The sequence below is a fragment of the Hemicordylus capensis genome, chromosome 8, assembly GCF_027244095.1.
Source record: "Hemicordylus capensis ecotype Gifberg chromosome 8, rHemCap1.1.pri, whole genome shotgun sequence".
NCBI lineage: Eukaryota > Metazoa > Chordata > Lepidosauria > Squamata > Cordylidae > Hemicordylus > Hemicordylus capensis.
The window spans coordinates 29,131,776-29,155,799 of record NC_069664.1 but is presented as its reverse complement, the minus strand read 5'-3'; the positions used below and the strand labels follow the sequence as shown (position 1 = coordinate 29,155,799).

The 24,024-nt window shown below is 52.0% G+C and overlaps 1 protein-coding gene across 3 annotated transcripts in view; it reads right to left on the bottom strand.

Moving 5' to 3' along the window:
• The window catches only part of MCAM (melanoma cell adhesion molecule), a 41,675-nt gene extending 18,883 nt beyond the window's left edge, over window positions 1-22,792 (bottom strand). The window contains exons 1-2 of one of the 3 annotated variants that reach the window (XM_053269187.1): window positions 22,645-22,792; window positions 354-481 (exon numbers count right to left, since the gene is read on the bottom strand). In XM_053269187.1, the coding sequence (XP_053125162.1) occupies window positions 354-481; window positions 22,645-22,654 (138 nt within the window). In that variant the 5' untranslated portion in view covers window positions 22,655-22,792. Of the gene's footprint in view, window positions 1-353; window positions 482-21,950; window positions 22,423-22,644 lie in introns of those variants that run through there. The other 2 variants (XM_053269188.1, XM_053269186.1) reach the window with 2 other exon arrangements.
• Between the last annotated feature and the right edge of the window lie 1,232 nt (window positions 22,793-24,024).

Sequence of the window (24,024 nt, the reverse complement as noted above, 5' to 3'; positions counted from 1 at the left end):
AGCCCGGAAAAGGCGCTCTGGGATGAAAGCAAACAGACAGGTTTAGTGGAGTCAGAGGAGAGCATTTAGCTATGGCATGTTCCCAATCCCCCCCTCAAAAAACATTTTCCAGGCTTGCTTTCCTTCTTTACATGTATATCCCGCTCTTCCTCCAAGGAGCCCAGAGTGGTGTACTGCATACTTAGGTTTCTCCTCCCAACAACCCTGTGAAGTAGGCTAGGCTGAGAGAGAAGTGACCGGCCCAGAGTCACCCAGCAAGTCTCATGGCTGAATGGAGATTTGAACTCGGGTCTCCCCGCTCCTAGTCCAGCACTCTAACCACTACGCTATGCTGGCTCCCCTTTTCAACTCACATAGAACCAGTTGACATAGGCGTAAGTGCTATTCACAGGAATGGAGAAACCACATCGGATAATGGCTGTTTTCCCGACTTCCGCCTCCACCACGTCCGACATGGAGACTTCCACATTGCCATCTGCTCCTGCCAAGACAAAGAGAGAAGCCAGAGGTGAGGAGCCACGGAAACACCCATCCTGCTTTCCTGAAAGAAACAAAGTCTTGCTCATCCTCCAAGAAGAAACATAGGAAGCTGCCATATCCTGAGTCAGACCATTGCTCTATCAAGCTCAGTATTGTCTTCACAGACTGGCAATGACTTCTCCAAGGTTGTAGGCAGGAATCTCTTTCAACCCTGTCTTGGAGATGTCAGGGAGGGAACTTGGAGCCTAGATGCTCTTCCCAGAGCAGCTCCATCCCCTCAGGGGAATACCATACAGTGCTCACACTTCTAGTCTCCCTTTCGTATGCAACCAGGGCAGAACCTGCTTAGCTTAAGGGGACAAGTCATGCTTGCTACCACCAGACCAGCTCTCTTCCCTTGGAACAATCTAGATTCCATGCAGTAAGCAAAAACCATCCATTCTTGCAAAATTAGACCCTTATTATCCCATGCACCCCATCCAACTGATATAACGTATCACTGGACAGTTATTCCAGTTTATCCATCAATAATAATGAAAACACCCACTACTATGCCTGCCTTTTAAATCAGTGCAGGATAGGATTATTACAGTCAAATTTCTAGGCACCATGGTTCCCTGGCTCCTGGGATTTGTCAAAAGGGTTACAGGATTAAACTGAAGGGCGATGCAGAAACAGACGACAGGACAGACAACCAAAAAAGGCGACTTCCCATTGAAAGAGACTCTCCTTAGGGGTTACATTTAAGGGCTGCTCAACTTCGGCCCTCCTGAAGATGTTGGCCTACAACTCCCATAATCCCTGGCTATTGGCCACTGTGGCTGGGGATTATGGGAGTTGTAGTCCAAAAACAGCCCAGGGGGGTGCGCCTAAGTTGAGCAGACTTGATTTAAGCACTGGCAACACAGCAACATAGCCCTAGGGTTCCTCACAGACACAGTCGGTACTTCTCTGGGAGGGTTTCTCCTCAGAGCTCCCTCAGAAGAGCAACTGCCAAATCGCAACCACTTTTCTGCCTGCTCCAAAGTCCTATTTGTAGGAGGGACGCCTTTCCAGAAAGGCAGCTCTTCAAGCCTAATAAAGGTAAAGTGTGCTGTCAAGTCGGTGTCGCCTCCTGGCGCCCAGAGAGCGCCGTGGTTGTCTTTGGTAGAATACAGGAGGGGTTGACCATTGCCTCCTCCCACGCAGCATAAGATGATGCCTCTCAGCATCTTCCTCTATCGCTGCTGCCCAATATAGTAGCAGCAGGGATTCGAACCAGCAACCTTCTGCTTGTTAGTTGAGCATTTCCCCGCTGCGCCACTTAAGGTGACTCTTTCTGGCAGAGCCCTTTTTATTACAGGGTCCGTCTTTTCACCCGAGATTTGACCTTAGGCCGCATGCTCATACCTGCCAACCGGTCCTTATTTTCCCATGCAGGTGGGAAAAGCTAAAATGATTAGCGATCGATTGTTGACATTCTTGGTTGTTTGGCATAAGTTTCAAAAGCAGCAAGTTGTTTGATGTATGTTACCTAACCTGTAGTCCTTTATTGTATGTGAGCATGTGTACGGTTCTGCAATGTTTTGCAAGCTGGCATTGCTTTGTTTGTTGACTCTGTTGCCTGCATTCATAAACTTTCATTCAATTAATATGTTTGCCTTTAAGGTGCACGAGGCTCTTTGATCTTTTGGCTGCAATCAACAAACGTGGTGACTTCGCTGGAAATCCATATGAAGCAGATAAATGGGCTGGAGGGGAAAGATTTCTCACTATTAAGGACCCCATGGCCAAAATACTCCTGAGCATGGACAGAGCGAATTTTCTTTACAAAGGAAAAGTTCCCAGAGTCTAGATTGGCGTCACTTCTGTTGAAAAGGGTATGCATTTCTCCTCTTCAGAGGAACAGATCCACTCTTTATTGAGTGAACACAGCCTGGCCACAGACCTTCTCATCCCTTCAACACTAAAGCTAAAGACGCCTGTAGAAATTTGCTTCCAACAATGCCATGTAATATAAAAAGTGTGTAATAGCACCACCTCTGTGTTAATGAGCATCTTAGGGAGTAAAAAATGCATCATCTTGCTTCCCCCCAAACAGGATCATGTATCCCCACCTAGCAGGTGAACCAGAGCTGGGTAGAAATCCTATTAGGACTGAATCACGTAATTGGCCTTTCCCCAGATTCTGGCCTGGAGTTTTGTTTTGTTTGGGCGGGAGTGGGTGGGCAGCACCTGTGTTTCCTTCAAGACACAGATCCCAGCTGCTGCTTCCATCAGCCCCGGGAAAAGGAAACGGCTGCAGCCACCGAAGTGACTTTTCCAGATGCTGTTTGCCAGAGAACAAGGGAGGATTAGGAGATTAGGCCCCACACAAAGGGGGCTCTCATTCAAACACAGGCTGTGGGCATCCCTGCCAGACCCAGACCGCTCCAATGTCCTGCTCTTCTCCCCCTCCCACCCCAACCTCCATCTCCTGTCTCCCCCACCGTCCATTGTTATGGGGCAACTTCCTAGCACCCTGAGCAGGATGTCAGACTCAGCTGGCTGCATCGTCTGGGGGATGCTGCCTTTTTTGGTCAGAACATCTGCGGGGTTTGGAGGTGCTCAGACAGTCAACCAGGAAAAGCCAGGGCGTTTTGTGGCATTAGATGCACATTTGGCTGCTGGGATTAGACACCCCCTCCCACGTCCTGCCTTCCATCCTGAAAGGAAATCCCAAATGGTGTGTGTGTGTTTCGGGGGGAGGGGTTATGATATTTGTTTTATCTGGACTCGGCAAAGGGGAATCCCGCAGGTGCTGTTTCTATGTTCCCGAATTCCCAAAATCGGGAGTAAGAAGCACCCGGCCAAGGAAAGAGATGAAGAGGATGTCAAAGCCAACACCAGCAAAGCAGTTCAGTGCGGGGAGAAGTCAGACTTGCAGATGGACCCCAACTGTAGAAGAAGAGACCAGGTTTTGCTGGCTGTCAAATCAGAGAGGAGGCAGGGGAGGTTACAGCCTGCAGAGGGGCTGCTGGTTCCTGCTGGCTCCGTTTTTCCTTTCTAGCTCAACTGTCCTTCCAATTAACCCATGGCTATGAAGTCCCCGGCACATTTCTGGCCTGATCCTGCCCACACTCATCCTCCGGGAGCAGAAGACCATCCAGAGTCATTAGGCTCCCTTTTCGCCTCCACCTGCCCAGAACAGCGGAGAGGCAGGGAGTGTGCAAGTCAGTGCAGGAAAAGGATTGAGAGACCACCCAGAGGGGGGAAACCCTTGGCTAAGCCCACGGGGCCACCTGCAAGCAGCTGCAAAAGCGGGTCTTTGGGAGAGACCGAGGGAAGGTGGAGGTGCAGGGGGGATTTGGAAGGGCACAGAGGCCAGAGCGCAGGTTTTGCAGGCAGAAGCTCTCAGGCTGGTTCAACCAGTGAAAAAAAGACCCCAAGTATCTGGGCGCAGCGGGAAATGACTTGCCTAGCAAGTATGAAGTTGCTGGTTCAAATCCCTGCTGGTATGTTTCCCAGACCTCTATCGGGCAGCAAAGATATAGGAAGGTGCTGAAAGGCATCATCTCAGACTGCGCGGGAGGAGGCCATGGTCAGCCCCTCCTGTATTCTACCAAAGACAACCACGGGGCTCTGTGGGCGCCAGGAGTCGACCCCGACGAGGGCACACTTTCCCTTTGCCTATTTGGGCTGAGGAACGCCCTTCCCTGAGACCGTAAAAAGACCCTGCCGGCTGGAGTAGGCACTATTAGGCTAGACAGAGCGGAGGACTAACTTGGTAGAAAAGGCAGTTTCATGCCTCCCCCGTTTCAGAAGAGCATTTCCACACAGCTGAAACCCTTTTTCGTGTGTCTTTGTGTGTTTGCTCTATTCTCTGCAAAGCTGCCACACCAGCTCAAATCTACATTCATGCCGAGCTGAAGGGTAGGGCCCCAGCTCGAAGGCAGGGCTTTCCCCAGCAGCCTTCCAGAGCAGAAACCAGGTGCCCAAGCACCTGGGTTCCAGCAGGCACAGGTGGGAACCCTGAAAGCTGAGGAGCAGCAGCAGCAGCAGCATGGCAGAGATGCAGCCAGGACTGCCCAGTTCTTTCCCCGCCCTTCACAACCCTGGCACAACCCCAGGCACACCCTTCCCAAGACAGCCCCACGCCACACCTGCCCATGTTTCTGGCTGTTGTGCATCCCCAGGAGGGTCAGAAGGGGCCCAACAGCCCACTGCGGGAAGTTGTCCTTATGCAGCACATGGATGACCTGGTCTCCCCGAGTCATGTGTGTCCATCCTTGGGAAGATTCCCCTGAAGAGCTGGGAGGAGAGCTGGCTGGTGGCGGCGAGCATGAACGGTCCCCTTTGCTAAGCAGGGTCTGCCCTGCTTGCATTTGGAGGGGAGACTGGATGTGTGGAAGAGATTCCCCCTTTGGGGAGGGGGCCACTCTGGGAACAGCACTTGCATGCAGAAGGCTCCAAGTCCCCTCCTTGGCAGCATCTCCAAGATAGGGCTGAGGGAGATTCCTGCTGCCTGCAACCTGGGAGAAGCCGCTGCCAGTCTGGGTAGACAAGACGGAGCGAGATGGACCAAGGGTCTGACTCAGTCTATGGCAACGGCCTCTGCTCCGCTCAAGGCCCCAAGTAAGCACACACATAGTCTGAGGGCATCCAATCTGCAGAGCCAGGTGTGCCCATGTTCCAGGAGTCCTTGGGGCTCTCTGGCTGAACATTACAAGGGCTGCGGGTGGGGTGGGGGGAGAGAACGCTTGCTTAAGTGATGTGGAGGAAACTCGATCTCATGAGCGAGAAAGCTGACTTGACAATCCAGGCCCTCTTCTATAGCCCCTCAACGCATCTCCAAGGCATCACGTGGGGGAGAACGGAAGCTTGCAGGATGCCCGGCCGCTGGGCCGATTCCCAGCTCCGGGAAAGTAATGGAGCGTCTGGCTGGACTCCAGGGGAGAAGTAATGGGTTTAAATCGACCCAGAGCTGGGATTGGGCCCGGGGGAGCAGAGGCAGGAGAAGGGAGAGTAAACAGCCCAGAGTATATAAACAGGGTAACCAAACCTATTAGAAGGATGGAGGAGAAGAAAGGCCCCGTCCATCCCAGAAAACAGACAAGGGGTCTGCAGGGAGTGTGAGCTGAAAGGACACTGGTCCCTTTCTCCACCCAGGTTGGCTCCATCGATCGGCTGGGAGACATTTGCAAGGAGAGGAGGAGAGAGAGCAGAGTCTGCCTTCTCTCTGCAGAGGCGCACGGCTTCCTTCAGTCAAGGGGCACCCCCCCCCCGCCACCAAAACTCACTCCTGATGCCATCAGAAATGGGGGGGGGCACCCTGCTCAAAAGCAACGAGGGGTTTGCCAGCTGACAGGACAGATTTTTGTTCCTAGGCCAAGGCAACAGGTACCAGGAAGGAAACCAGTCAGGAAAAACCGGCCCCCGGCTTGCAGTGTGCAAACACAGCCACTGGCTTAGCAAACAGACGAGAGAGAGGGCCCAGAGAGCCGAGCACGTTGGCGGAGGGGGGGGGGCGGGTTGCAAGGAGGCGATGAGGGGAAAGGCCAGAGCAAGACGTTTTGTAGCCTGGTGGGAAAGGAGTCCAGAATGTGGCCCGCCTGCGACCCTGCCAAGTAACGCAGGGCACGATCCACCAGGAAGCTCTCCTGCAGAGACCTTGCCAGGAGGAACAGGAGAGGCATGAGAGCTCCTGGGTACTTAAAAACCCTACTCATACAATACAGCTGCGGAGAGTGAACGCATCTGGGTTTGGGATCATGCCTGCTGGCGCTGCACCTGATCCTCATGCGGGAAGGATCCCAAACACCCCCTCACGTGCTCATTGCACACAGACAGGAAGATTCCCCCCCCCCCGACCGCCTTGTCTCCAAGGAGCTCAGGAACACACACAGACACACACACACCCCTTTTATCCTCACGACCACCCTGCAAGGTGGGTTGAGCCAAGAGATGGCAGCTGGACCAAGATCACCCTGTCGGTTTTGCAGGTCAGCGAGAATCTGAACCCGGACTGTCATAATTTAAAACAAGGCACTCTGAACATAGCAGCACAGTGGCTGCCGTGTTGTCTGGACGAGGCTGTAAGAGAGGGCTTCTCAAACTGCCCAGATGTTGGACTACCACTCCCATCAACCCCTCACACACTGCAGCTGGGAATGATGGGGGTTGGAGTCCAACATCTGGGGGCTCAAGTCTGAGAAGCTCTGCTCCGAGAGCTGTATAAACCTCAGGCCAATCAAGCAGGGTTGGAAAAGGCAAGAAACCATTAATGAGCCGCAGAGGAAGCCCGGAGAGTGAGTCAGGAGGCGTCCTTAATGGGCTGGAAGTGGGGAAAGGAGCCATCTCTCCTCGGTAGGAACCACCCACGACTCGTCAGGGAGGGAACTATGAATTTCTCTCTGCCCCCCACCCGCAAGCTGCATCGACATTACTGGAAAGCGTGATCAATAAGCTCTCCACATTTAGCTGTAAACTGCTGCAACTTCTGCGGCAGCAACGCTATTCTAAAGGGCAGGGAACCTGTACGCTCACGAGATGCACACGTCACACCAACTCACAACCCCTCAAAGAGACTTCCAGGCACTTGAGATGGCCAAAGCCCTGTTGAGGAGCTATGAAAAGCAGCAATGCTGTGCATAAATGCAGCACACCACAAGAGTGTGCCCTGAAGCCCCACCTCCATGTGCAGAAGCTCCGCCCCCCCGTCCACAGCGGCAGAGGCAAATGAGGTACTCGTGGACGTTCCCATGATCGGAATGACAGCTGACTCTGGCCAACAGGGGCGAAGCGTCTGAACATGTCAATGAAGGCGGGACTTCAGAACCCGCACTCGGCAATTCTGCATTCATGCCCAATGTTCTTCTCTAAGAAGAGTCCTGCTGGATGAGACCGGACGCCTGTCTATAACCCAGTATCCTGCTTCTGAAAGGGGACAACCAGATTTTTCCAGGAAACGCGCAAGCAGGGCATGAAGTCAACAGCTCTTCTCTCTGCTGCTTCCCCTCCCAGCAACTAGTATTCGGAGCAAACTTAAAGGTAAAGCTGTGCTGTCGAGTCGGTGTTGCCTCCTGGTGCCCACAGAGCCCTGTGGTTTTCTTTGGTAGAATACAGGAGGGGTTGACCATTGCCACCTCCCACACAGTCTGAGATGATGCCTTTCCCATAGTCTGGGAAGCATACAGCAGGGATTTGAACCAGCAACCTCTTGCTCCCTAGGCAAGTTACTTCCGCGCCATTAGATGGGTTGCAGGCATCCACAGATCCACTTACTTGCCAGCTCACGAGCGGCAAATGCCCCCAGCCCTCTGGCAAGCAGGTCACCCAGCATCACAGATCTCCTCCCCAGAGGTCTCCTTTCCACTGCCATTTTTGAGGTCAGAAACGGCAGGAATCCTTTCTGAGCAGGAGAGGGATCCCATCTCCATCTCCCAGTGCAAACAACAGAAGACTTGCTTCTCTCCTGAGCCTTCTGCCCATGTGCTAGAAAAGGATCCAAGGGAAGTGAGGGGATTGGTGGCGACCACAAATAATGGCTGGCTAGTGAGCTAAGCCTGAATTTGTAGATCCCCGATTCTGAGGCATACTGCCTCTGAAGATGGAGGCTCCACTTAGCCACAGCCAAAAGGTACTGACAGACTCCTCTTCCTCCATGAATCTGTCTAATTCCCCTTTAAAACCAGCGGCCACCACTACACCTTGCAGTAGCTAATTCCATAAGTTAGTCAAGAGCTGTGCGAAGAAGTCGCTTCTCTGATCCACCCTGACTCTCCCACCAGCCAATTTCACTGGATGGCTCCAAGTTCTAGAACTATGAAAGAGAGAAAGATTTAGCTCTCTCCACTTTGGTCCCCCGACTAGTCCTCTTTTCAAAATGCAAGAGCACTGAATGCTTTTGACTTCACCTCATAAGGAAGCTGCTTCAACCCCTTGCTCCTTTTCTACACCTTTCCCAGCTCAGCTAAAAAAAGAAAGAAAGAAACTGCAACAGAAAACTTATTTTATTGCAATTTTTTAAAAAAAATCTGGGCAAATACGCAAAATGTGTTCCAACCGAAACATTTTGGCCTCTCTGGTTACAGAATGATGCATTTTGTTAGGAGATCCGAAGGCAGCCAACGTATCTTTCACTGGCCAAATTGAGATTGCTGAATGTACATTTATGCAGGCTTCTGACCTGCACAGAAACCCTCACCTGTGCGAGATTCTAGACACCAAACAGGAGAACTGAGGCTTGTTCCAGTTTGCCAGGCTTCACGCGCCTGCGCAAAGTGCAGGGAGAAGCCACGCCAGGGCTGACGGCAGAAAACAAGACCATCATGCGCCCTCCTTGTCCATATGCCCCCATTTGGCACCAGTGATTTCCTGCCTGAGCGCTGAGATCACGGCCAAGGAATGCCCAGCATGCGCCACTCGCCAGAAGTCAGAAAACGTGCCTTTTGTCCGCCCGCTGTTTCCACGGCTGGCACACGGCACATGGCCAGCACGTCACAGCAGCTGTTGCCAGCGCTCTCAGCAAAGGGGGGACATTCAGGCAGGGCAGCAGAAGATGCTCCAGCCGGCTTGGTCCACACTCACTTGGTCAGGGAGAAAAGGGAAGGAAGGGGCACTCCAAGGCTTGGCCCCAAATTCCGGCTGGAGAGAGAGCCTGCCCATCCCGGCCAGTCTCCTTGAGATCTGGGAACTGGCCCAGCCTGCCTAGGTTGCCACGACAGTTATCGGGTCTGGAGGAGAGTGCCGAGAGAGGGAGGCTGCCTGTCTGCGTTCCCCTCCTCTTTTTCAGGAAGGCAGGGGGAGGCTGCCAACACAATGGCTTTATTCAAGGCACAGAAGGCCGCAAGGAGCCCAGAGGAACTTTCCAAGCTGGGGCAGAGGACATTAAAAAAAAGGAAAAAAGCTGGCTGCGAACAGAGACCCCATTCTCCTTGGGAAACCTCTCCTGTTTCCAAACGCCCACCAAGCTCTGCCAGAGCAATGCAGGGCTGAGGGGAGCGAAGAGAAACAGCGTGGATGACCTCAAGAGCAACAAGATCCAGCTGCAGCCAAGGTCCCCTGTAACCCCGACACACACACCCAGCACTTGGGGTGACCACTGAGTGGGTCAAACAAGCATTTCACAGAGAAAAAGGCCATGTTGGGTATGCCATGTCTGAAATGAGCTATAGATCTAGTACACATTCTGGGGAGATGTGCAAATGATAGGCAGCTGTGGCACATTTAGAGCAGAGGGACAATTCTTTAAAAACTCAGATCCTCGGAAACATGGCGTGACCCTCCCGAGGGAAGCAACAGCACTGCCGGGGAGACCCCAGAGAGGGTCTGATTCAGGGGCAGGCAACCAAGACATTTCAGTTATTCTTGAAATTAAAAAGCTTCTGCAAGGTTTGAGGGAAACCGTTTGATTTTATTTGCTTAAATCAGGGATTTTCAAATGGGCCCTGACTGCCAGTCCCAAACCATGTATTAGTCTTGTACTGATTTTTAAAAGGCTGATTTCGACTCCTGGCGCCCACAGAGCCCCATGGTTGCCTTTGGTAGAATGCAGGAGGGGCTGACCATTGCCTCCTCCCTCACAGTGTGAGATGATGCCTTTCAGCATCTTCCTATATCGCTGCTGCCCGATATAGGTGTTTCCTATACAGGTGTAGGAACATATAGGTGTTTCCTTCAGAGTCTGGGAAACATACCTGCGGGGATTCGAATCGTCAACCTCTTGCTCCCTAGGCAAGTTATTCCCCACTGTGCCATTAGGTGGCTGTACTGGTTTTTTTTTTAGCCACTGTCTATTTTACTTGCCTGCTTCATTCTCAGCTAGTTATCCTGTCCTACATAATTTAATTACCCCTTTCTATTGATCAAATATTTTACATTTTATCCTCTCCTAGACAGATGCATACAACTTTGAATATAAATGGAGTGATCTTGTACTCATACCTTTGCTTCTGTTCTCGCCCTATTTTAATACATTTTACTTTAGTAATTATAGCTTATAATCTCTAGTAATTATTAGTAATTTTAGAGTAATCATTTTATAGTAATTATAGTTTATAGTAATGCTAATGGAATAGTGTTAATGTAGTAATTTTAATTTAATATGGTTTTATTGCTTTATAATCTGTTCTATCCTAATGTATGTTCTCCCCATAATTACTGCCTCACACTATCTTATGCTGGTCTTGGACTGTAATAAAGAAGATTGATTGATTGGATTCTTCAACTTGTGTCCAGAGATGTTGTTGGATTACAACTCCCATCACCCCAGCCACAGTGACCAAAGAGGATGGTGAGAGTTGGTCCAACAGGACCCAGGACAGGTACTACACACCTCCCTGACTCTCACTAGTCTCTGTGGCCCAAATGGTCCTGAGCTGACAGCAAGCATCACTGCCAAGTTACATAGGTAAGTGGCTTGCACAGAGTCAGAGCCTTGGTCCATCTAGCTCAGTATTGTCTACACTGACTGGCAGCAGCAATCCTGGGTTTCAGAGAGAGGTCTTTCCTCATCCTATCGGGAGACGCTGCCAGGGATTGAACCTGGGACCTTCTGCATGCAGAAGAGACCACTCAGACCACCCAGGTCAACAGCATCTTCAGATGGGGCTTTGGATTGATCAGTCTGAAACTTGCCTTCGTACCAAACATGATCACCGCAAAAACGACTGAGTGCTAGTTGGCTTCCTCAAGGCCTTTATTGAATCAATTCCTGCTGATGACCCAAATGACTTGCCATTTGGGTATCTTCCTCCACAGGGCAGGGCATCCAGACATATAAATTCCAGGAAAGGGAGTCCTTAATACTCATTAGCATTTAGGTAATTGGATGAAGCCAAATTGGGAAGAAAAGCAGCAGAGAAATACGACTCTGCAGCAGAGCAGGGAGATCAGACCCGAGATATGCTTCGATTTAAGGGAATGCACAGAACATGTGCAATGAATGCACCCCCGAGAGACCTGAAAGGCCAAGTGGAAGACAGACTATCCTGGAGAGAATCTATCTATGTGGTCGCTAAGAGTTGACACTGACTTGATGGCACTTAATCAACCAATCAATCAATAGCTCAGAATACCCAGCAGCAGAAAATGGGGTTCTCCCTTCCTGCAGCCCTCTGCCACCCACCTGCACTGGGCAAGTAGGTGCTAGTGTGCTCAGGGGAGCAGAATTCCCAGTTCAGTCCAACACTCTTGGGCAAGACCCTGTGCCCGGCTTCAGTTTTCCTATTTCTGCAAAGGGAGCAGCAGCAAACCTACTCAGAGGGCAGGCAGAATCAGAGGCTGAGATGTGCTTTGCGACCCGTGGTACTATATGGATGGGAAAATGTAAGGAAGCAGCGGTTTTCTTCCTTGAAAGCAGCTACAGAGAGAGCGTGCAAGAGCTGGAAGGGTCTTTGGAGGAGGATTCTGTTCCCATTCCGAACCTGGCACATTCTAGAAGCATCAAGCATCTCCTCCTTTCTGGCTCCCCCAGTCAAGGCCCCATCTGTTCGGCATTTGGAGGCCAGCCCTCTGCAGGTGACAAGCCTTGGATCCTGACAGCCATCAAAAACAGGCCTTTTGTTACTGAGCATTTCTTTGGCAGGTGAACCCAGGCTGACAAAAGCAGCCTTCTGGCTCCAGGAACCCGGAAGCTGAGCTACGGAGCGGCTGGAGCGTGCAGACCACAAAGAGCCAGCCATTTCTGTGCAGCCACTCAGTGGGATGCTTCCAAACTCTCCAGAAAGGCAACGGCAAAAATCAACCTCTCCTTTGAGCACGGCTGCCCCTTGGGAGCCTTCCAGGGTGAATTCTTTGGGACTTTTCAATTCAGAAACAAGTTGTTCTGGTAAGAACTGGTCTGCCTACTTTCCTTTCACTATAATCTTAATTTATAATTTCTATCCCCCCACAAGTTAGCCCTCTTGTGCATCAAACATTTGCGTGTCCGCCATCTTGAATGGGGGTGGAGGACGTCACCACAAACTACGCGGTTGTGGTGTCCCTTTCAGTCACTCACTACAACTGCACCAAATTTGGTCCAAATCAGTTGGGCAGTCCACAAGTTAGCCCACTTGAGTCTCAAATAGCCACATGTCCGCCATCTTGGATCAGGGTGGCTGACATCATTACGAACTATGAGCCATCCCTGTGTCCCTACAGCTGTAGCAAATTTGGTCCAAATCGGTTAGGCGATTCATAAATTAGCCCGGTTATGCCTCAAGCATTCATGTGTCCGTCATCTTGAATCAGGGTGGATTCCATCATAAACTATGCCGTTGAGGTGTCCATACAACTGTACCCAATTTGGTTCATATTGGTCCAGGCATTGCGAAGTTGAAAGGGAGACATACAGAGAAACACACAAGATGCCAGGTGCTCTCATAAACTTACTTTCCTTAAAGAAAGTAGGCTAAAAAGGCAACTAAGTGGGGACAGGGACATCATAGAAGTTTATAAAGTCATGCATGGAATGGAGAGAGAGTGGACAGAGATTAAGGTTTTCTCCATCTCTCATAACACTAGTCTTGGGGCCAACCAATGAAACTGCTAGTCAGGAGGCTCAGGACAGACAAAAGGAAGTCCTTCTTTGCACAATGCAGTTAACCTATGGAAATCACAGCCACGTGATGCAATGATGGCCACACACTTTGATGGCTTCAAAGGGAAATTAGAAAATTTCATGGAGGAGGAGGAGGAGGAGGAGGTCTCATCAATGGCTAGCTGCCACGAAAGCTAAGTGGAACCTCCATATTCAGAGGCAGTATACCTCTGGATAACAGCTGGGGGAAGCAACAGTGGGAGCAAACTGCTGCTTTCAAGCTCTGCTTTTTGGTTCCACAGAGGTATCAGGGTGGTCACTGCAGGAAGCAGGATCCTGGACTAGATAGCCGTTTGGTCCATCTGCTGCATCAGACCAGAGACTTCTCTAAGCCCAGCATCCTTCTTCCCATGACGTCCAGGCAGTTAATTCCAGAAAGCCCATGAGCAGAGCTTGAAGGCAATTAACCCCTCCCTCCATTTGCCTCCTCCAGCAACTGCTATTCAGAGGAAGGCTGCCAATGAACATGGAAGTTACACACACACTCCTCCTCCTCCTCCTCCTCCACGAATTAGTCAAATTATCTTTTAAAGCCTTCTCCAAGCCAAATAGCCAGCACTGCTTCCTGTGGCACAGAATTCCATACATTAATTATGAATTCACTGATCAAGTTTATTCCTCTGGGGTGCTTATTTTTAGAAGGCAAGAAGCAGCAACAGTTATTCCCTGCTCCCAAATGTTCCCGAAGATAAATTCCTCCGCAACACTTCTCCCCGCTAGCCAGTTTGCAGGTTCTCCAAACTGGGTGAATATTTTTATTACCCACAAAGTGGGCCTTTGCATGCCAAAGATGCAAATCCTTTGCTTCACCTGGTTGTTAACTTTGCTCTAGTTACGGTGCAGAATACCCTCCTCAAAAAACCTGAACAGAAATGTCTGCTTTCAAGAGGCAATGCTTGAATATATCCAAGTGCAGGCGTTTAAAACCTTGCTTGGAATTTCTCCTCCTCCAGAATCTCTTTGCTCCTTTGCAACCAAAGAGAGAAATGGTGCCCAGTTTGTTTATTTTTTTAAAATATTTCTATGCCACCCAAAACTGTTTGCAGGGGATAGACACCACGATTACACAAATCTATGGTGCAGCCACATTTGGAGTGTATTTTAAGGAGGATATTGTAGAAGGTGCAGAAGAGGGCAACCAAGATGATCAGGGGCCTGGAGCACCTTCCTTATGAGGCAAGGCTACAGCATCTGGGGCTCTTTAGTTTGGAATGGAGGCAACCATGGGGGGAGAGGATAGAGGTCTATAAAGTTATACATGGAATGGAGAGAGTGGACAGAGATAAATTCTTCTCCCTCTCTCACAACACAAGGACCAGCGGTCACCCCATGAAACTGATGGTTGGGAAATTTAGGACCGACAAGAGGAAGTACTTTTTCACACAGGGCATAATTTATCTATGGAATTCTTTCCCACGGGATGTGGTGATGGCCACTAGCTTGAAAGGCTTTTAAAGGGGGCTTAGACAAATCCACAGACGACAGATTTATCACGGCTACTAGTCTAAGGCTGTTAGTTTGAATCCAGGCCGGTGTGCCCCTCAGACTGTGCCTAGTAAATATATATTTGTAGTCACCTATATTGGGCAGCAGCGATATAGGAAGGTGCTGGAGGCACCTTCAGTGGCAAAGGCATCATCTCATACTGTGCAGGAGGAAGGCAATAACAGTAAACCCCTCCTGTATCCTACCAAGAAAACCACATGGCTCTGTGGTCACCAGGAGTCGACACCGACTCGATGGCACAATCTTTCCTTTTTTTCTTTTTACTAGTCTGGTGGTTATGGGCCACCTCCAGCCTCAGAAACACGATGCCTCTCAATACCAGTGGCAGGGGAGCAACAGCAGGAGAGAGGGCATGCACAGACCTCTTGCCTGTGGGCTTCTCAGAGGCATTGGGTGGGCCACTGTGGGAAACGGGATGCTGGACTAGATGGGCTTCCTTGGGCCTGATCCAGCAGGGCTGTTGCTACGATTCTGGGAGAATCACTCACCACCTGAGAGCTGCAACCGCATTCCGTACAAGTTGGCAAAATAACGAAAACATCTGCGACTGCATCCAAGCTCCCTGCCCTTTCCTGACTGCACGTGCACAACACTCTCCAGCATGTTGAATTAGGAGGCACCGGCAAGAGAAGGACAGAGGGTCATGGGAGAAGCACTCGGCCTGACTCACACACACAGAGGCAGGTTGAATGGTGCCCAGCTTCGGTTAACCATATTTAGCTTGCCTGGAAAGAGTCAAGACATGAACCGCACAGGCCAGCCAAGCATGACAGAGCGCAGACCGCTCCCCGAGCATCTCCCAGGACCGAGGCAGATCAATAAAAGCATCCGGATGGGAAGGCCACGAGTGAGACGGGGAAAGCTCCTGTCTGTACACGCCGGTCTGGAGATGGGCCACCAAGAAACGCAACGGGATGTTCTGGCCTGGTGGGAATTTAGCTCGCTTTGCTAATGGAAAAGGACCGGGGAGCCGGGGGAGCAAGATGTTGCACATGCCAGAAGGGGGGGAAAATAGCATCTGGAGGGGATAAAAAAAGAAAGGACAGGCAAGTCCAAGAAAAATAGACCAATTTGGAGAGGAAAAGCCCATAGAAGGAGAAGTGACGGCTCTCTCCCAACAGATCTGGTTCTGAAAGGCGAGTGAGAAAGGGATACGACTGTTAGTTCTGTAGCACTCACAACGCTCTCCTCTACACTTTATTTGCTTATACTGTATTACGGATTGTTACACCACCCTTCAACCATGTTTTCAGGGTGGTTTACAGAAGAAAACCACAACACAATCACTTAAAAAGTCAACAAATAAAGAAGCCCCTTGAAGGAGCAGAAGACTCAGACAGCCTGGGGAAAGCGAAAGGTCTCCACCTGGCACTGAACAGACAACCACACAGGTCCAGGTGAGCCTCCCTGGGGGAAAGAATCCCACAATATGGAGCCACCACTGTGAGGGCCCTGTTGCTGCTCACCACACCCTTACCCCAGCACCTCAAGTTAAAAGCATCTTGAGCAGCGTTTCCTCTAAGAGGGATTCCCAGATGTTGTTGACTACAACTCCCAGAATGCCCAGCTGCAATGGCTTTTGCTTGGGGATTATGGGAGTTGTAGTCAACCACATCTGGGAATCCCTCTTAGAGGGAACACTGGTCCTGAGTAGCACAAATGGGACATATGTCCTTGGAGAGCTGCTGCCAGTCAGTGTAGACAACACTAGTTTAGACAGACCCATAATCTGGCTCAGCCAGAAGCAGCATCCCGTTATCCACCCACACTACTGGAATGGGTCCCTAGCAGGGAACAAGGAGTGAGAGTTAACTGGAGGTGCTGCACTGAGCTGCTATCATACCAAAAGGCACGCCTTTCCCCACCCCTAAAGTGTTTCACATTCCTAGGCCCCCGTTTTGCATAGCAATCCTCCCCCAGGGCTTTTGCCTTCTCTTTCTTCCCCACCCTCTTGCCTTTTTGGTTTGGAGGGATGCCTTGAACACAGGGGTGGATGAAATACATAGAATCATAACTTGCACTGTGTTTAAAAAGGGGGGGGGGACACAGAGGCCATTACATCGCACACCATATTTTGAATTTCTCGGGTTTTCTTGAAAAGAGAGGGAACAAAACAGAAGCCCACCAATTTCTGACTTCCAGACTATATACATAGAGAAACTCATGAAAATAAAGGACACCATCTAATCATCAAAGTCAAGTCTACACTACTACGCTGCAGTGTGGGGTAGTGGTTAGAAGGCAGGGCTGCACAACTCAAATGCCCTGGGCGCTTTCCAGTTTAGCTGCTCAACAGCAGCAGAATGCTTCCGTTCAGGCAAATCGCATTTGAAACGTAAACAGCAGGGGGATCGGTCTCGAGGAAACTAACAACCTGAAAAAACAGCAAACATTTTACGCCGGATACATAACGTCATGGCACTATATCACAGCGATTTGGCCTTTGAATAACCCATCTTGGCCACAGATCTGTGCCTGCAGCATGGAGACGGTGGAGGCCTACCTAGCAAGGAGGTTGTAAGGACTGAGACAGTATATGTGGAACGCTTGGAACACACTAAAAGCAACATATAAATGCTCAGTAGCATTAATCATTATGCCAGCTGGCCTTTTATCTTGTTAATGAGTTCAACTACCAGGCTTTAATTCTGTGGTTTTAATGTTCATTTGCCTTATTATAAGCCAGCAGGCCCTTTGCAGGCAGAGGGAAATCAAATGTGCCTGGCTAGCGAAAAACAAAGCAGGCCAGAAAAGTTTCTCTCTCTCTCCCCCCCCCATTCAAGAATGTTTCAAACGCACCCCCAGGGCCAGAAGAGTTCCAGGTGGCACCCCAGGCTCCTGAAATGATGCAGTGCCAGGAATTTCAAATACTGCCTAGCCCTGCATGTGTGTGCACGCACACACACACACACACACACACACACAAATGTAAACGATGCAACCCTTCATCTGCCTTCACACCAAATCTCAAGAGGCAGCAGAGAATCCCGTTTGGGGAAGGAAGCGTTGAACAGTCTTTTCCCATTAAGGAGGCAGGGAAGCCAGCAGAATCCAGGCAGGCGTCCAGCAACGGAGCCTCTCTCAGATTATTTTATGGTTCAGCTTCTGGGATGAGAACGAAATGAGAACGCGTCCGCCCCATGGGACACCCACTGCAAATTCTTCCCAGTTGCAATGGAGTTGCTCTTCCGCTGCTCAAAAGGCGCAACATGCACAGTTTACAGAGGTGGGGCAGGACAGGAATGTGGAATACACTGTTCAGAATTGCACTTTTTACTCTGTTCATCTTCATGCCCGCCCCTCCTCAAGGCTGGGGTTCATGATTCCACCAGCTACCATTCCCCCAAACACAGCCGAGCTAAGAGACAGTGCCTTGCACAAATTCACCGACCGAGTCGCAAAGCTCACAAGGGGATCAGAAATTTCCCCATCAGATCCTCTAACCACCACACCAAGTAGAGATGCACCTTTGATGCTGCCGGATCGAGAACCAGCTGCCTTATCCAACCCAGAGGTTCCCAACTTTGGGTCCCCAGATGTTGGACCACAACTCCTATCATCCCGCTGGCATTGTGGCTTGGGATGAAAGGAGCTGTAGTCTACCAGCATCTGGGGACTGCCCAGGAGATCCCAACCTGTGGTCCCCCCCCAAACGCTGCTGAACTACAATTCCCATAGCCTGAACTACAATTCCCATTCCCATACAACTTATTGTGGCTGCAGATGATGGGATGTGTAGGTCAGCAATATCTGGAGGACCACCGGTTGGGACCCCCTGGGCTAGCTAGCATAATACTGCCCATCTCTTCTGGCAGTGGCCCTCCAAGGTCACAGACAGTCTTTCCCAGTCAGGCTGGGAAAGATGTCCCAAACTGAATGTAGAAGCATCTGCAGGTAACACATGCGGGCAACCACGGAGCTAAGGGCCTTCCCACTAACATATAGCTGCTGGTTAAGAGGCTGGAAAGGAAAGGTTGTGGTGTCCAGTCCGGGTCGGCCCAGAGCCCTGTGGTTTTCTTTCGTAGAATACAGGAGGGGTTGACCATTGCCTCCTCCCACACAGTTGCTGCTGCCCGATATAGGTGTTCCCCATATTCAGGGAAACACACCAGCGGGATTCGAACCAACAGCCTCCTGCTCTGTAGGCAGGTTGCTTCCCTGCTGCGCCATTAGGTGGCTGGTTAAGAGGTAGGTTGCTAAAATATCTGGTTTAGGTAGGCATCTACAAATCCACTTGCCAGCCCGCCAGTGGCCTTAGCCCTCTGGTGAGCAGAGGACACCCACCATCCCACAGATCTCCTCCCCACTGCCATTTTTGAGTCGCTAAGAAACGGCCGGAATCTTTTACAGGCAGTAGAAGGGGGCTCCCCCAGTTTCTTACCATCCCCATATGCCAGTGCAAATGACAGAAGACCTGCTTCTCACCTGAGCCCTCTGTCTGTGTGCAGCCAGAAATACCGGCTGGCTAGTGAGCAAAGCCTAAACTTGTGGGTTTAGGGCTGGCGTGTTGCTGAGGGCAAGATATCTGTACTGGGACACAAAGGATCCAGGTTCAAATCCTCCTTCAACAAAGGTACAAGCTAACCCTTACAGGCTAACAGGCTCTCATCCTGTGGAAAATATCCAAGCCTCTGCCACAGGCTCCTAAAGCTGGCAAGGATTCCATCAGCATGGTGCCCTGCCTGCACCTTCTTCTCCTACAGATCTCTCAAGGTTTCTTGAACCAGAGGTGAAAGCACTCTTGGTACAACTGGACTTCCCTCTCCATGCATTTGGCATACGTATGCAGGGGACGGACTTATCAAGCACCCCAGTGCCTCTCTCCCCAACTCCAAAAGGGATTTCCCCCCCCATGAGACCATCCCTTCTTTAAGGTCTTCTGCCCTGGCTCCCCTCACCAACTGAGGAATGATGGAGAGTTACCCAGACGGGGCCTTTTCTGCAGTGGCACCAGAATTCTCTCCTAGGAGAAGCACATTCTACCTCTTTGCTGCTGACTTTCTGGAGGCAAGCAGAGACTTTCTATTCCAAAGGAAGTCCCTCTGAGCTGAGCTGCTGTACCAGGAATGGGTTTTACTACTAACCACGACCATGTGTGTCTATTTTAATTGTTTTTATGTTTTTAATTATGTATCAGTTTCTGTGGTGAACCACTTTGGAATAGGTCCCCTGGGTCCAAACCCAAACATCTTATTCACTACAGCACACCAGAGATTTTGGTGCACATGCTTTGGTGCAAAAAATGAGATGTGATTTTTAAGAATACTAAATTAATTTTAAAAGACCAACTGTCCTTTTCTCTGCAGAGGTTTTTTTTTGGGGGGGGGGGGGAGCCTCTTTACGAACATACAACAGGAGGCAGTTCTGCAACGAGAAGAGAAGCACATTCAAAAACTCCAGATTCTCAAGCATGCCAAGCAGCATGATGGGCCTGCATTTCAGAAGATCCCGTGCTGGAGACAGTCCAGCCACAGTAGCAAGGAAGGGATTTTTGCCCTAAGGTGAAAAGAGACCCCTCACAGCACCCTGTAGAGCTGCAAGAGGGAAGCTGGGCGTGTGCAGAATCCGGCTTGCCCCTTAGGTGATGTCACAGTAAGTTTAGACAAATGCAACTGGACCCTTCAGAAGCGCAGGCACCTCCTGTTCCCCGGCTGGCTCCAGTCCCCGATGATGCATTCTTGTTTCCAGACAGAAGCAGGGCTGGCTTGCAGCATCATGTGCCCAGAATTCCCGAATGCTCTCATTTCCATCAGGAATAAAAGCAAAGCAGACCCGCCACCTGTAACCACCACACACTTTCCCCTTTGGCTCACCCCCTCAGTCCCCCCTATAGCAGAATCCAAGTCTGTGTCTTCCCAATAGGGAGGGGGAGAAACCCCTCCCCTCTCTCTCCTCCTTGTGTTAGAGAACAAAGCCTGCCGAATTAAGGGGCAAACCAAAGAGACCGAGAACTGGGTCATCCCTCCCTGCACCCCCCCCCCATGATCCCAAATCCCTACTTCACCCAGATCCCTTGGCCATTCAGATCAGCCTGGAGCAGAGAGTGGGAGAGCCCAAGGCCCTCCCTGATGAAGCCACATTTATTTATTATTAAAATTTTTATGCCGCCCTTGCAAAAGGCTCATTTGCCATTAACAACCCCATTGGAAGTACCCAGTGGAGTGACTCAAGCCTGATGCCTTCTGATACCTTGCAGCAGCCCCATGGGGGGGGGAGAAAAGGCGCAGGGAGGGGCGATGCTTCTTTGGGAGCCATCCTCCTTGCCCCCTTGACCGCAGAGCGCCCCGTTTCGCGAGCGTCCGCCTGCATTTCCCGGACCGGCTAAGCGGCACTCGGCTGGCAATCCGCGCTCCCAACATGCTCAGAGAGCGTGCCAGGCGCTGCGGGCAGAGGAAGGCATCCCGCCCCCTGTGTGCTCCACACGGACACACACACATGCACATCTCCCTAGCTAAGTGGGACTTCTGCAATGAGGGGCGCGCCTCCCCCCCCCCCCACCAGCCAGCACCCCAGGCCTACAAGAAAGTCTTCTCCGGCCGTGCCCGAGGAGTGTGGCCCCGGGGGGGGGGGCGCTATGGCCTTTTTCTAAAACGGACTCCAACGAGGGCCCCTCCCCACCCGCAGATCTCTTCCCCTGCAGGGAGCCACTTACGAGAGCGAGGCTGAAACCCCTACAGACCCGCCACCCCGCGCGCAGAGGGAGGGGGAATAAGGAGGGGGGGAGGAAGGGAGGGGGGTCGCCTGCCCAGAGGGGCGGGGGAGGCGCTTGGGCGGAACCTGCCTCTGACTCCCTCCCCCTTCCAAACCGAAACCTGAACCCCACACAAGCCCGCCCGCCCGCCCGCCCCGACCTGGCGGGTTCGCCTGCTGCTGCTGCTGCTGCTGCACACAAGTGCAAGCCCGCCTCCTCGCCAGTGCCGCACACACTAGTTGCAAGTGACTTGCAGGAGCCGACTGCTGCGCGCCGGAGAAGCCCGAGGGTGGGCGTGGCGGCGGCGGTGTGTTTTGGGGGGGTGGGGGTCGCCTTGTCCTCCCCCTAAACCCAGGGGAGCCCTTGCACGCACACACACACACACACCCCAGCCCAGCCCGTGGCAAAGGCGGTTGGCCCCAAGGCGAGGGCGTGCCCAGGCTCTGGAGCCCGCACAGCCCACCCCTGAGTCCCGCCCTGTGGCCGCAAAGGAGAAAAGCTCCTGCGGGGAGCCCAACTTCAGGTTTGGGGGGTGGCAGAGGCGGCGAGTCCGGCCCAGCGGCAGCCGTGCCCAGACAATGCGTGCACGTTACTTCGCGACACGGCAAGGTGCGAGCACCCAGACACACGCGCCGCGCGCCGGGGCTGCAGCAAAGCCTCCTGCCGCCTCCCAGCTCCGCGGCGCCCCCAAGCACGCCCTGCCTCCTCGCTTGCTGGCCGCCCGGCACTCACCTCTGCTGCAGTGGCTGGCGAGGAAGAAGAGGCAGCCCAGGGCGAAGCGCGCAAGCCGGCAGCGGCGCATGGTCCGCCCAGCCCGAGTCAGCCCGGAGTCCGAGAGGCTGCACGCCGCCAGGGGCTCGCAGGAGAAGCCCAGCAGCTGACGTCAGGTGCGGGGGGAGGGAGCCACCCCCTGGCAGCCCAGCCCAGCCCAGCCCTCCTCCCTCCAGGAGGCTCGCCTGCCCCCCCAAGGCAGGGAAGCGCAGCAGCAGCGGAGGGGTGGTCGTGCGGCGGAGCCCCCCCCCTCCCCCTGCCAAGGTCGCTCCCCCTCCCCTGCGCCAGAAGAAGGGCCGGCGCTTCTCGTGCCAGCTCTCGGCTCACACATGCTCGGGATGCCGAGGAGCTCGCAGAGGCCGCCGGGTCACCCCTCGGCAGGAGGCGCCCCAAAGGCGCGCACAGGCTTCTCCTGGGAGGCAGAGAGAGAGAGAGAGTCCTCCTCCTGTCACGTGGCGGCAGCACCTGGGAGGCAACCGGCTTATTTCGGAGCGCCGGTGCGAGCGAGTCGCTTTTTTCATCACCCGAGACAAAGACGGTGCCCAGAGTGACACACACACCCCACGCCCAGGCCAGGGCTGCCGCCGCCGCCGTGAATCGCCTGCTTCTGGGAGACCGCTCGGTGCGTCCACGAGCGGCGATGGGGTCCGCGTACCTGGGGGCATATTTGCGGCTCCTTCCTTTGATGGTCTCCTGGCCCGTGTTCCTTCCCATCAGCCCCTTCCAGGGCCTCGAGGGGCTCAAAGGGCGGCCTCCTTTTAGAAGGGAAACATGTCTATATAGACTGCTCTGCATCGCGACAGGTAGGAGGACATCCCGGTCCGCAGAAGGCGCTCCGCCTGAACACAACACAGGCAGACAGGGGCTAGCAAGGTTGGAGTGGGCCCAGAGACAAGATTTTAAAATGGCCCCCCCCCCAAAGTCCAGGGCCTCCGCACACCCCAGGCCCCCAAGGATTTAAGTCTGATATTCCAAAATAAGTATGCTGCCTGCAAATACATTTCACTGAATACACACACACGCACACGTCACAATATATAGTGATATACATTGAGTACTATACATTTGTATTACTTTTAATGCCTAGAACACACTAGAAAGATGAATGATTAAAATGGGCCCCTCGCTGCAGATTAGCCAAGGAGACTTTCAACCATGCAGGGTGAGCCTCTGTTTGTTTTCTCAGAATTCTGAACAAATGCAGTCAAGTTTGATTGCAGGAGGTTTTTCACAAGAGGCTTTTAAAGCCCTTTAAGACGCATCTCCTCTGGAATGGAGGTGCTGCATTCCCATGTTGGCCAGATTTACCCTGAAGTCCCTGCAAGTTATTGGGGAGCAGTTCACACACAAGAAAAATAAAATAAAATAAAAGCACAAGACATGCTTCACAGTTCTCACTCAGACCTTCTGGGTTGCAAAACAACTTGAACATAAGTGCATTTATAAATGAATGAATGAATAAATAAAATTAATAAAATACTGTTCCAGAAGTTTTTGCAATTTTCTGCCATGAAACAAGCCACTTATAGGACTTTTTAGATAGTTTTTTTTAAGTCAGCAAATTTTCCAAGCTGTTTCAAAATAAATATTCAGAGACTTCTCGGTCCCTCCCCCGCCCCATATCCAAGCCCTATGGCAAGCAGATCCCTATATATGGGGGGGGGGGCGGGAAAGGTAACCACAAAAAGGAGTTCACACTCTACCTGGCAAATGCTGGTCTGGGTTAAGCAGGGCAGCAAAGGGTCTTCTGCTGCAGAGAACACTCTGGCTGCCTCCTCCTTCCTGGCTGGCTTGGGCCCTACTCGAGTTCAGGCTTCACTGCGGCCTACACGGAGGCCTCCCTGGAAGCCCCATTGCCCACCCGCCGATCAGCTGAGAGGCGGGAGAAAAGGAGCTCTTGGCCGCTTGCCTGCTGCTTCGATTGTGGCCAGCAGAACAAGCAGGAGAGACGGCGAAGAGGGCAAGTGGCTGAGGGGCCTTGGGGCTGGGCAGGGGGCAATGGGGAGTCACATGAGGTGCCCCTGGGGTGCCCCTC